The sequence below is a fragment of the Passer domesticus genome, chromosome 4 (assembly GCF_036417665.1).
Source record: "Passer domesticus isolate bPasDom1 chromosome 4, bPasDom1.hap1, whole genome shotgun sequence".
Lineage (NCBI taxonomy): Eukaryota > Metazoa > Chordata > Aves > Passeriformes > Passeridae > Passer > Passer domesticus.
Window position 1 is genome coordinate 65,422,723 of NC_087477.1, and position 12,488 is coordinate 65,435,210.

General features: G+C 36.2%; 1 protein-coding gene across 6 annotated transcripts in view; it reads right to left on the reverse strand.

Annotated features, from left to right (window-relative positions):
• Nucleotides 1-9,521: 9,521 nt before the first annotated feature.
• STIM2 (stromal interaction molecule 2) overlaps nt 9,522-12,488 on the reverse strand; it is an 80,630-nt gene continuing 77,663 nt past the window's right edge. For 4 of the 6 annotated variants that reach the window (XM_064418453.1, XM_064418452.1, XM_064418456.1 and 1 more), the window contains 2 exons: nt 11,013-11,214; nt 9,522-10,196 (listed from right to left, as the gene is read on the reverse strand). In XM_064418453.1, coding sequence (XP_064274523.1) covers nt 9,716-10,196; nt 11,013-11,214 — 683 coding nt within the window. In that variant the 3' untranslated portion in view covers nt 9,522-9,715. Of the gene's footprint in view, nt 10,197-10,589; nt 10,739-11,012; nt 11,215-12,488 lie in introns of all 6 variants that reach the window. The other 2 variants (XM_064418457.1, XM_064418458.1) reach the window with 2 other exon arrangements.

A 12,488-nucleotide genomic window follows, 5' to 3' on the forward strand; every position in this document is an offset into this window, starting at 1 on the left:
TCTCAGACATGCCATCAATCACTAGCAATGCACAGAAGCTCTGGCCAGACCTGCCTCGACTGCAGTATTCCAGGCAGAAAACTCCAATAAATAATAACAATAACAAAGCACAACTCCAATAAAAAACCTGAAAAAAGTTTGAAAAAAACCCTTAGATTTGCCTGTAGGATGAGGAGATACATTGCTAACAAGAAGGCAGAAGAGGTGCCCCAGACCTGTTTTAGGCACTGGAGGCTGCCTAAGGCCATTGAAGAGCATAGATTGCACTGCAGAAACTTTTCATTGCATTACACAAGACAAAAGTCAGACTCAGCACAAAACATAACTTCATGTTGAAAGTGATGCTGCCACTGATGGGTTGAGCAGATGACTGAAAGAAATCAAGATCACCAATACACAACTCATTTTTATATTTAGTTAGCCTATACTAGAAAACTTGTCTTTAAAGTCTGTATTCTTTTCTATGAGAAGTTTCTAAATATTCTAGATATTTAGGGTAGTTGTCTATCTTGGAGTCTTCCTGGTAGATGATATGCTATCTCCAGAGGTATATAAGATGTTATTTCTGATGCTTTATTTATCTTTCTCAAAGTATTTTACCTAAAATTGCTACCAAAATTTATACACACTATAGATGGAGCAGAAAGCAGAATAGACCTTTTTTTTTAACACAAAGCAGTATTTCCATTGACAATCCTCCTTAGGATCTTATATCTACACCTTTATAAAGGGTGCATTTCTTAAGAGCAGGAATAAGGAAGGGGAAAAAAAACCCCAAATATCAATTACATAGTCTGTGTTTGAGCTTCCCTCATAAGTAACTTGTACCTTCAATCATTATTCTAGACTCCTGCAATCCAGAGTACAAACAATTCATGATATATCCCTTCTTCTCCTGTGCCCCTGCCCCATCTCTTTCTTCATCCATACAATTAGTCTTGTGCCTGCACCTCCAGGCTGTAATTGTAACAATTTCTGGAACATCTCTCTATTGCTAAGCATCTTCTGTATAAAACTGATGAGAAAAACTGGTGAGTGAATAGTTTAGTAGTAAAGAGAACAACAGGAACTCCAACATGAGCTTCAGAAATTACTTCCAGGATATGATTAGCCATAGGCTGAAAGAAAACACCTTTTAGAACACAGACAGAACCTGGTCTTTAGAATGTAACTATTTAACTTCCTCTTTGAAACACAGAAGTAGAAGAGAAAGGATTGAAACAGACAAGTAAGCATTAAGTGAACAGAACAGTGCAGCATTAAGTGGACAGAAAATTCAGCTAAACTTCCCTTTGAATACAAATAAATTCATTGAATAAATAAATATTTCCCACTGTATTGATATATTTGTGGATACTTAGCATATCCTTACAAGGCACTCAAAGTAACAGGGAGTATATTGTAGACCTTTCTGAAACTGTTCCAGAACCAAAATAACCAGGAACACTCTAAGCCTAGGAACAGCTAAATGCCCAAAAGACCTTATAGGAGATTACCTGCCCCATTTCAACCCTTTTTCATATCCTTCACCTCACTTAGGGCTAGCAGGATACTGTAGAATTTCACAAGTGATTCCATCACCCAGTGAAACTGGAAATACTATCAGTTTAAAAGCAGAGTTTTGGTAGTGTAAGGCAACGGACTTTGATTCAATAGTAGTCAAATGCAGTTCATCAGAAAAAAAAATCAAACCCTGACTTCACTGACTGCATGTCAGCTTGCTGAAGCTATTAATTAACCAAAACTCAGCAATGTCCTTTGGGATTAGAATGCTGTGTGTTCCACTTGCTTGGGTGCCAAGTCTTGCAGTTAAAATAAGCCATTTCTTACAAGCTATGCTTAATAGCTCAATCGACATTTGCAGGAGAAATTAACAGCAGGTTCCCAATAATTTGGCTCTCTGAAGATGCTGATTTAGGCTTTGCCAGCCTATATGATTTCCCCATTGATAAACTGTTAGCACTATTTAATCAAAAACACCAAGGACAAATTGAAGTGAAACCAGGGACCAACTCACACAAACACACACTAAATTATTGCTTCTGAAGTGGGCTGTATTCGATAACTACAGTTGAACATAATTTATATACAGACTCAATTATCAATATCCATTTTTATCTGGAAAAAAAAACTAATTTAAATTCTCTAAACATGATTCACATTGAATCAGGTTCACCTGTGTTGTCACTCACTGATTTACCCCACCACAATCTTGTCATCTTCACATAAGTGGGATTTTTGGTTACAAGAGAAGCTGCTTTGAAAAAGCTCTTCTTGAGCTTCTTCATTCTCCGAGCTACACGTTAAAAGGAATATTAAACAACAACAAGGATTTTTTTTTTTCTGGTAGAGAGCCACAGGCTCTCAAACCAATCCTCATGCTCAAAATCACAAGGCTACATATTATTCCAGCAGTCACTTGGAAAGGCTTTTCAGCTTGTTCAGAAGGGAAAAGAAAAGAAAGAGTGAAAAGAAAACAAAACAGCACAAGCCCAAAATCCCAAATCTTCAAAATGTTAAACAACTTAAATTCAGAAAGGCTCTTTCAAGTAAAAGCAGTAAGACTCAGGATTTACAAATCTGACTGTAGCACCCTAGGTCTCTATCTTTCCTTTCACAGTAATATTGCTGTCAGACTTTAATAACAGCATGAAAAAATAAATACTGGCCAGAACCCTAAGCAGAACCAAGGAAACTTATCTCAAGACAAAGTAATTTTTTTTTTTTAAATCAAAAATTATATACTCAGGGAACAGGCTAAGATCAATTAAAATTATATAACATTTTCACTAACACAGTTTCACTTTTCAAAATGAAAGTCAGATTTATTCAACATTAAGTGCAACAACACATCAGAAATCAATAAAATCAATTTTCACTTATAAAGTAAAGCAAAGTAACATGAATAAACACAGGAAAATACTGTCTGAGACTCTCCAAGCAGGACATTTTCTCATAAGACTCACAGAAAAGAAAAAAAAATATTTTTATATGCAAACAGACTAAATTCCCCAAAATTCAGGGGTTTTTTCCAGTTGTAAAGCAATATATAGCAAATGGGAGGTAAACTAGAAAAGGGAATGAAATGCATCATGCTGTACAACACCAAAGAAATACTCCAAATGCATTTGTGTACAGCATTAACAACATGCAATAGGTGAGGTTAAAAGCAAGTACAGTGTATATATTAAAGACAGAAACTAGTCAGTCTGAGGGCTTTCTTTCTTGTTTTAGTTCAACTAAGGAAAACAAACAGAAGCCTAGAGCAAACAGAGGAAGAGCAGAATCTGCATGGACAACTTCTCTTCCCAGTAAACATTTTAAGATTCAAATTTTGCACACATTTACTTGTCTTGGTCCTTTTCTTGCTATGCCATTAAAACATATCCAGATCCAATGGACTTTATGCAAGTATCTACATTTTTATAAAGCAGTAATTAAACAAAACAATGCAATTCATTCAAATTCTGCTAATCTTTTAAGTCAGGCATTAATATGCTGAACACCCACTACAACTCAACGTTATTTAAATTAAAAATAAAAACAGGGCAAAACATCTCCCAAACAGCCTTGCTGAAGTCTAGGGTATTCTAATTATATTTGTTGCTTGGAGGAGAGCAATGTGAAAACAGACGTGCTACCCAATTCATTTCATTAAGAATTATTTAAACAATACTTTTAGACAACAGCTGGTCTCTTTGTTCATTCTATTCAGTTCACAGCCTGACACATTTCTCTTGCCAGTATTTTTTTTCTTTTTAACAGCAATTTTTAAAGACAAACTCCCAAGATCTATAGATTTTGTCAGCTATTGAAAAGCAAGCAAGCATAGCACACATGCAAGTTATCAGATTTAGAGCGCCAAATATAATTAACTACAAAGTTCCAAGCAGTAAGTACATCTACATTCCCCTGGGGAGACTCCATCTGAGTGGGAGATGGATTTGAAAGCCGATCAAGAACACAGGTTACCTAGGTCACTTCAGAAGTTCTCTGCCTTCCACCTGAAAACTTACCAGAATCCATTCTACCACCCATCAAGCTAGTACAAATATTCAAGATTGTCATTAATTTCTGTAAGAATGGAGTGATGGCTGACAACTGAAGACAGAGTTTGTAGGGTTGGACATACTGACCTTAATTTTAAATGAATTCAAGTCTGAAAATAATTGTGCAGCATTAACTTAAGTCACAAATAAACAAGATAAAGGATAACTTTACCACTCATACACACCAGCCAATGCTCTACCTCATTCATCTGAAGCACAGCAGTGTTTTTACAATATCCAACTATGACAAAGTCTTTAAAAGGCAAGTATTTATCATTTATCTATTAGTAACATCAAACTGAAAAAAAGCCTGTAATACTCTAAACTACCAGTACCTGTTTATTTTAACAGCAAAGGGATCACAAAGAACGGAGTTGAATTAAAATAAAAGGAATGTGAAGGGCAAAGTTTTGATTCAGATATCTTTAGCACATATTAAAACAAAATTGACATTAAGACATGCTACTAAAGGTTCTCTGAAACTGCTCGGAGGTCTGGTAATCACACCAGTGAGTACTGTAACTACTAAATTTAATGCTGGGTGAAAAACAGAATAGAAATTAGAAATAAGAGGGTAATACCCTGGAGAGTACATGTAAAGAAGAAAGCGGGGTTTTTTGTTGGATAAAAAGTTACTGATCTGAAAGCCTTGAGATTGAATGTACCTCTAATCTCCAGCAATCTAAATTGTGAGTGTTCCTTAGAAGATTAAATACCACTGAACATTTTTCATCCTCTCCAACGAGAAAGAGGCATTTCTTTTTACCTTGCTCAAATGTGTTATCCTTAACATCTAAGCAGAAATCAACCTTCCCGCTTTCATTTCAGTGAAGCATTAAATACACAGAACACACACACCATTTGGTAAATTTGAGATTTAAAGTTGTAAAGAAAAACAACAGATAACACAAATCTACTTTATTTCTGAATGCCTGAAGTGGATTAATAAGTAGTGCCATCTGTTTAAGCAATGTCAGATGCAAAAGCACCCGGGAATAATCAAGTTTGATATTGTTACCACTTATATGAATTGGTGCATTCTGTTTACGCAACAGAGAACTAAGTGGAGAATCAAAAAAACATCACCTGTACTGGGCTGGATGCAAAAATTATCTGTTGAATACCTGACACATTTGAACTGCTACTGAAGCCTCAAAGAATGGTCACCTAAACATCTACACACTGTCAGGCAGCAAAACTCTGCAGGCAATTTTTGGTTATTAGTTATCCCAACATCTGTGTCACTAGCAGAAAGTATTAGCAGCACTCAGACTCAACCAGGCATAGTGGGCTTCACCATGAATCACTGAAGATGCAACATCCAGGATTACAATCCCTCTCCAGCAATGTATTGTGGAAATGGAATGAAACTATCCTGAAACTCTAAAAGCTGGTGATACAAGAAAAACTAATCAGCTCATCTCCCTCCTGTGCATGCCATGTTCCCATATTTTGGGAAGCAAAAGGGCAAAATCTTGAAAGCTTTAATTTCTAATTAGCTTTCTTTTTAGGCTTTCAATCAGTTGTAAATTACTGCCTAACTCCAGCTAGCATCCATAAGTATTGTAAGAAAACTGAAATCAAGTATTCTTGGCTTCATCATCTTCTAGGCTTCCAAAGACAGAAGTATATTCTTACTATAACATTACTACTTGGACTATAATTGAGGATTTTTCCTCTTTCAGCAAATTACCTTTCAGGAAGTAGAAGGTAATCCACTACCTAGATACCAGAGGGGGAAGAAAAGTTGACATATACCTAGAACTGTTAATGAACAATTTTAAGTTCCATCACTGAGCCGTGGGCATGAGGGATGGAGGGGAACCAACCAAAATGAAAAACCAAAAAATGCAAACACAATCAGCTGTTGTAATTTCTAAGTCCACTATAAGACAGTAAAAAGCATTCCCCATGGCAACCAAAATGCCGTTCCCAAAACTTTTATGCTAATCAAGTGTCATATAGCTTTAGTAAGAATTGTGGAAAGGTTTGTTTAGTTTCGGAAGAACTGGGATTTTTTTTCTTCTTCATATGGAACCTTATATTTGACACTTCTTCATTTTACAAGTGACTTAAACAGCAACCTTGAACAGGGAGAAGTCTTTTAGGCAATTTCTGCAAATGAGCTGCTGTCCTGACAAAGTACTCTAACAAAATATTTAAATAGCAAAGAGCCTCATCTTCTGAGATACCAGATAATTAAAAACAGAGCATGGATTTTAGCTATGAAAGCGAAAAAACACCCAAAACAAACAAACAAAACAAAAACCCATAAACCAATCTTTAATGACACTAGCTGACTGTCTCAAGTGACTGATATGTCCTATGAATCCTAGTGGTTGGAATGATGGCTGGACTCACTGACTGCCAGCAAGTTCACGTTACAGTGGTAGCAAATGGAACCGAGAACCTTTTGAGGCACATTGTCTCACTTCTTACATGTGGACATGTGCCAGGTACTTCAATGCTAAGACTGGATCTGATGATTGCCAGTGAAGATCCACCTCAGAGCCAGTGCTCTCAACATCCCTCGGTAAAATGACTCGAACCATTTAAAGACAGGAATTTCTGCAGGAGGAGCAATGGAAGCCACTTACATTGTGGACAAATTTAAATGGCAAGAAATGCAAGTGGCTATTAAAATAATAGCCACTAAGTTAAACTCAATTAACTTAGAATTAGTTTGTCCTCCAACGTATAATACTCACCACTTCCGACTGTATTAATTTAAGCTTTCTGTTCTCTAACACTTATTAAGAAGCAGCTATAAAATTACAGGACAGCTGGTGACATACTCAGTGTTGAGAGCTGTCTGTGCTCCAAAGGTTTGCCATTTTGAAGCCAAAATCTATCAGTATGATAATCTTATCTGATTTGTTTGTACAGCATAAAGAAATATTTTTTCCAGAAAATAAATTGTTTTTTTAAAAAGATACTTAGCACTTTAACTTCCAGCCAATAGAGTTCAATACCTCCTCTATTTCACTTTTAGTTATACTTACTACAAAAAACTGAATTTGTCTGCTTTGGCTTCTCAGTATTTGAGTCTGCCCAATTTTGATACCAGAATTAAGAAGTGCTGCCCTTCCACTACTCAGTACAAGCTTTTTCTCCATGTGTAAATGTTTACTTTTCAGTACCAAAATCCCACTTAATCTTTTTTGATAATGATAGAGACAGAGTTACTCAAATCTCACACCAAGATCTTCTATCCAGCCCCAGATCTTATTTTCAACTCAATTATTGCTATAGTCTTCTCAAATGCACCAAGATTTTTCTGGTAGTAGTCTTCATGTTGTTTGAGGGAGGCACAGGAAGTTCCCTACTTGCATAAAGTAATTGTTCCCTTTGTAGATGTTCAAGTACTTCATCAGGCTTAACCTACAGCTCTTGAGGGCTCAGCATTGAGGTGGTTCTTCAGCACAAGTCTTTTTTCATCACTGCTTTTTGTTGTCTGCCATGTACAGAGTGTACAATCTTTGTTCAAAGAGACCATTGCTACCTTGCAATTACTTTATTTTGAAGCCCACAGCTGGTCAATCTGATGATTCAGAGAATAATGGAACAATATTATGTTCTCATTATTCCACTAATTTTTTCTTCTCCAAACTTTATCAAACAGTTGATTTGTCCCATGATTTTCTGCATAGGTGGCCTACAATCAGTCTCTGTTAGACAACAAATCTCTGGATTATTTCTGTTCTCTTAAGAACTTAAACAATGTACCAGGACATTTAAAGTACTTGCACATGCAAGGTCTCCACCGCATTTTATAACCCTTCTCTTTCAACCATGTCACTAACCACAGTAAATCTGTTAAAATCACCACCACTTCTTGAGGAGAGAACTAACACATTGGGTATGTACAGTGGAACCTAAAAAGAAAATGACAGAAAAGACACACATGACTTGATTTCAATTAGCTACAGGTTTTGAAGGCTCCTTACTAGAAAAAATGTAGGCAGTCTGTGAAATAATTCTTTCACACAGTACATCACATACATATTGGTAAGAAGTGAGCCCCTAATCACAAGTCCCTGGCAGTGGCACCTGCTACTGAGGCAATTAGAACACCCCTATGGAAGATCTGAGACTGTTAAGTCATCACTAGGTAAAATTGCTTCTGTTGACTAGAGCAGGAGATATTTCTTTGGAACCTCAGAAGAAATTCCTGCTCAGTATTAATATTTTCAAACTGAATAAAAGGCACTGTTGCTTAAGCCATATATTTCTTGTTTCCAATTGTTTAAAAAAAATAAGAAGTTTTTTAACACCTACCTACTGCTACCCTAAGAAGGCTTCCTTGTTACCTCACAGTAATTTCATCTCTCCCTAAAAAAGCTTCACAAAAATTGCTTTTATCTGAAGCATGTCATCTCACCTTTAGATCTATCTTTATATCTAAAATTATGAGTTAGTATAACAGTATGCATTATAAAATTATACCATTTACTTCAGACATCTCTGAACAGCTAAATCTTCAAACTATACAAAAATAAAGTGTATGAAATTTTACAAAAGGAGGACATTAAGACAATAATAGCTAATTCAAAAAATATAATAACTTATACACAGCAGTGAGCATAAGCAATGTAGCCTATGACAGCTTCCAATAAACAGGACCTCTGAAACATGTCTGAAACAAGCATCGGCTAGAATTGGAACATTCCCAAGCACAATAATGTTTCCAATTTATTATCTTTACCACAGTACAAACTTTCACAACCCAAATGTCCATTTTCCGTCAAACTGTAAACAAAAGCTACTATTCCCCCTCCTCATTTTGAGAGGTGAATTTTTTCAGTCTTCAGTCAAGTTTCACAACCATCTTGCATAAGGAATCAAGAGCCTGTTCTCTTGGTAATTTACCTTTTTTTTTCTTTTTTCTCTTTTTTTTTTTTTTTTTTTTTTTTTTTTTTTTTGTTTCTCATACAGCCCGCAGTGAATTAAAATCACAGTGAAAGTCCTGGGAAAAAAATGATCTTTACAGCAGGACTTGAACCATTCTAATAATAAATGCATCTAACAAAGCTTCCCATAATAAAAGCATGACATTTCCATTTCCAGAAATCAAGTCAATTAGAAATGCTAAATTCTACTTAAAAACCCCAAAAGATCTAAAAGTGAAAAGATTCATCTTCTCAGTCAAATACAAGTCTTTCAGTTTCACTTGCAGAGACTGTTCCAGTCTGTAAAACAGTAGTGCAATTCATTTAGTTCTACTTCTTTTATTTTTGTTAAAGTCCGGTAGATAAATGTCCTATTTCTATGGAAAGATAGGAAGATGCTCCAGTAAACAAGAAACTTTGGCAAGCCCAGGAAGGCTTACTAGTCCATTAAAGCTTAGGAGTCCAAAGTGGCTTACAAATGGTTTATGAATAAACTTAAAAAAGCCCAAAAAATCAAATTTAAAAAAAAAGCTGAAAAAGACAACCTAAAAAAAATAAAGAAATAAATAGGCAGAAATTAATGTAAACTGTCTGAACTTTTTAATGATTTCTCATTGACAGCTGGCACAACCGTTGACAGTACAGTCATTAAATATAGGTGACCTACAGAGTATTCCATTAGGGCATCCAGTTTGGAATGCTCAAATGGAATTACATTCCTAAAGATTTAAAAAATAGAGTTTTTATAACATTACTATAGGTTTTCTTCTGCCCACCTCACTTACACTTCTTCTTAAAGAGGTTTTTTATTTTTGATGGCTTTTTATTTTTTTCACCATTCTGGTAGAGGTCCTGTGGGATGCTGCTTATCCTGGGGACAGAAGCAGCTTCATGGCTGGGTTTACTATCACTGCCAGTCGAAGAACATGAGGTGTGACGAGGCTTTGGGACTGGGATCCCGGTTGAAAGCTGGTTCATGCTGCAAGACTTCTCCAGGATTCCATTATAAACTTTGCTTGCAGGACTAAAGATCATGCTCTTAGTTTCTGCCATGCCTACACAGTCAGGAGAGCCCCTAGAAACATCTGCAGTTAGAGAAGAGGAGTCTCCTGTAGATGATTCCTCAAGTGAGAATTCTTCTGGTGATACTTTCTGAGGAGAAATTGTCTGGTACATCTCAAGACTTGCTGGAGGAGACTGTTTTCTTCCAATGGATGAATTTAAGGAGTCACATTCCGAACCTGTTTCCTGTACTTCCCTGAGTCAGAGCACAAAGAAGAGAAAATATAATGAAACTACAATTTCCTTCATATAGTTAAAAAGGAAATTAATTTAGAATCAATAACATTAGTCTAAAAGCACCACCCACACTTTTCCTTAGTAGTTAATTAAACAAACAAACAAAAAAAAAAGTTAAACATTTAAAGTTACAACTTGCACTACATCATTTTATTATCTAAACTTAAGGGAATTAGTTTATGCAATCTTGTTTTTGTGGGCAGCAGCATCTGCCCAGAATCAGTCATTTGTATCTCACTTCAAAGAACAAAGCCTATCTTTCTGGCACGTGAAGTCAGAAAAGTTATGAAATGAAAGAAGGAGATTTAAGCCTATCATACACAAAAAGTTTCTTCAGGACAAGTGTCCCTACCTTTCAACAAGCTCATTTGCTCCTTCCAAAAGGAATTTAACCTTTTCCTATGAGGCCATGTAACAAGAGTAGGTACACGCTCAACATGCTGTAAGAATTGTGTTACCATCCATCTCCTCTTCGCCCAGTAGCTGACATTGCTTTTGATCCTAGTTTCAGATGTAAAAGCCAGTAACATATTGTAATGGAGAATCAGGGTTAGTTCAGTGCACCCTGGATTGTAACATTTCTTAACTGTATATGACATGCTAGCTATTTTACATACACATACCAGACAAGAACTCTCCGCTCCATGTAGACTATATTAATTTATATTATCCTACAGATTACTTTAACTTTTGGCTTGGTTTAACATCTAGTTCTAAACTGTTAGTCTCAATAATCCTATCAAGAGTTCCAAGTGCTGTTTGCTAATCTCCGTACCATTGTTTATCAGCAGAGAAGTAAATGGCTTCCTCCTCCTCTTCAGTTCGATAGAGAGCTGGGCAGCTCGACACAGAAAGGATGTCAGGGTCAGGGGAGTGCAAAGCGTGCTGAGACTGTGGAGATGATGGCACAACACTGCGTCTTGATCTACACAAGCTACTGCTTCTTGCCAGTGTGCTGGGAGGTTTTACAATGGACCCTGAGGCAGAGAAAAAGCAAACCAAAACCCTCCAAGTGACATTGATGTTAACAGTATCTACTCTGAAGACTAAGTAGCAGATATCTGCTTCAGCGAGTGACTTTTAAACAACTTTGACATTGCTTGACAGTTTCAAAGGAAGAAAGACTGACACACCTCATACATTCTACAGTCAGATGAAGCAGGTAATCAAGATGCAACTGCAGAAATTTTGTGCCTGCCAAATACTATCCTGACCAAGTACACCAAAGCTCTGGCTCACTATGCTCTCTTGAGAACAAAAAGAAAGCATCTACTTAAACTCCCAACCTTTCATAAACTAAAAATAACAGTGTTGAAATTAGTATGCTACACAATGTCCTGTATTTTGTGTGGTGATTTGGAAGTTAGAAGAAAATGTAAAAGTTTTGCAAAGTAGGTATGACTAACCAAACAGCCAACTAATATACACTACAGTAGTTGAAAAATACGCTAGATAGAGAAGACCAATTTCATTTGCATAACATAACAGAAAATACATAATTCAACCTCATTTTAAAATCAAGAACTTTCTTTTAGATAACATTGTCTCTTGCCAGGCTAACTATGAATTTCTGGAAGTAAAAATACTAAGAATGGGTGGAGACAGCCACACAAGACTTCATCAGCAATGTACCCAACAGGAAGTGATAAACTCAAATGTTCCTAATCAAATTCCTCCTTCAAAAGGTTATTAGGCAGTAATCCTTGTCCAGAAAAAATCTACAGACCTCTCTTCAGGCTAGTAATTACAAAGTCTCAGGATGTTTCACACCCCTCATCAAACTGTCCCATGGAATGCATCACTGCTTATGTAAGATACACCAGACCCTTACTGGTGTTCAAAATTTTTTAGCAAACACAACATGCTAAATATCCCATTAATTATTTTTGTAGACAAGGATGTCTAGACTGACAAAATACATATTATTTTCTGCAATGGCAGTTTATCACTATATAAGTTACAGTTTGCCTTCCTGGAATCTCAGAAAAGGACAAGTTGTCCACTCTCTTTTAGTACAGGAAATCACAACTTTCACTAAACTGTAAGTGACTGCACCTTTGCCAACACATAGATTTATTTCCACCCCTGAGCAGGAAAGAAAGTTTTGCAATTCTCAACATGAGAGTTGGCATATAACTCAAACTTCTAATATTACTTTTGAGGAATTCCCTACTGACCTTAAAAGCACGTTGGGAGCTCAAAAATCATCTTGTGTCATTACAAAAAAAAAAAATTCCTCTAAGAGCAAATG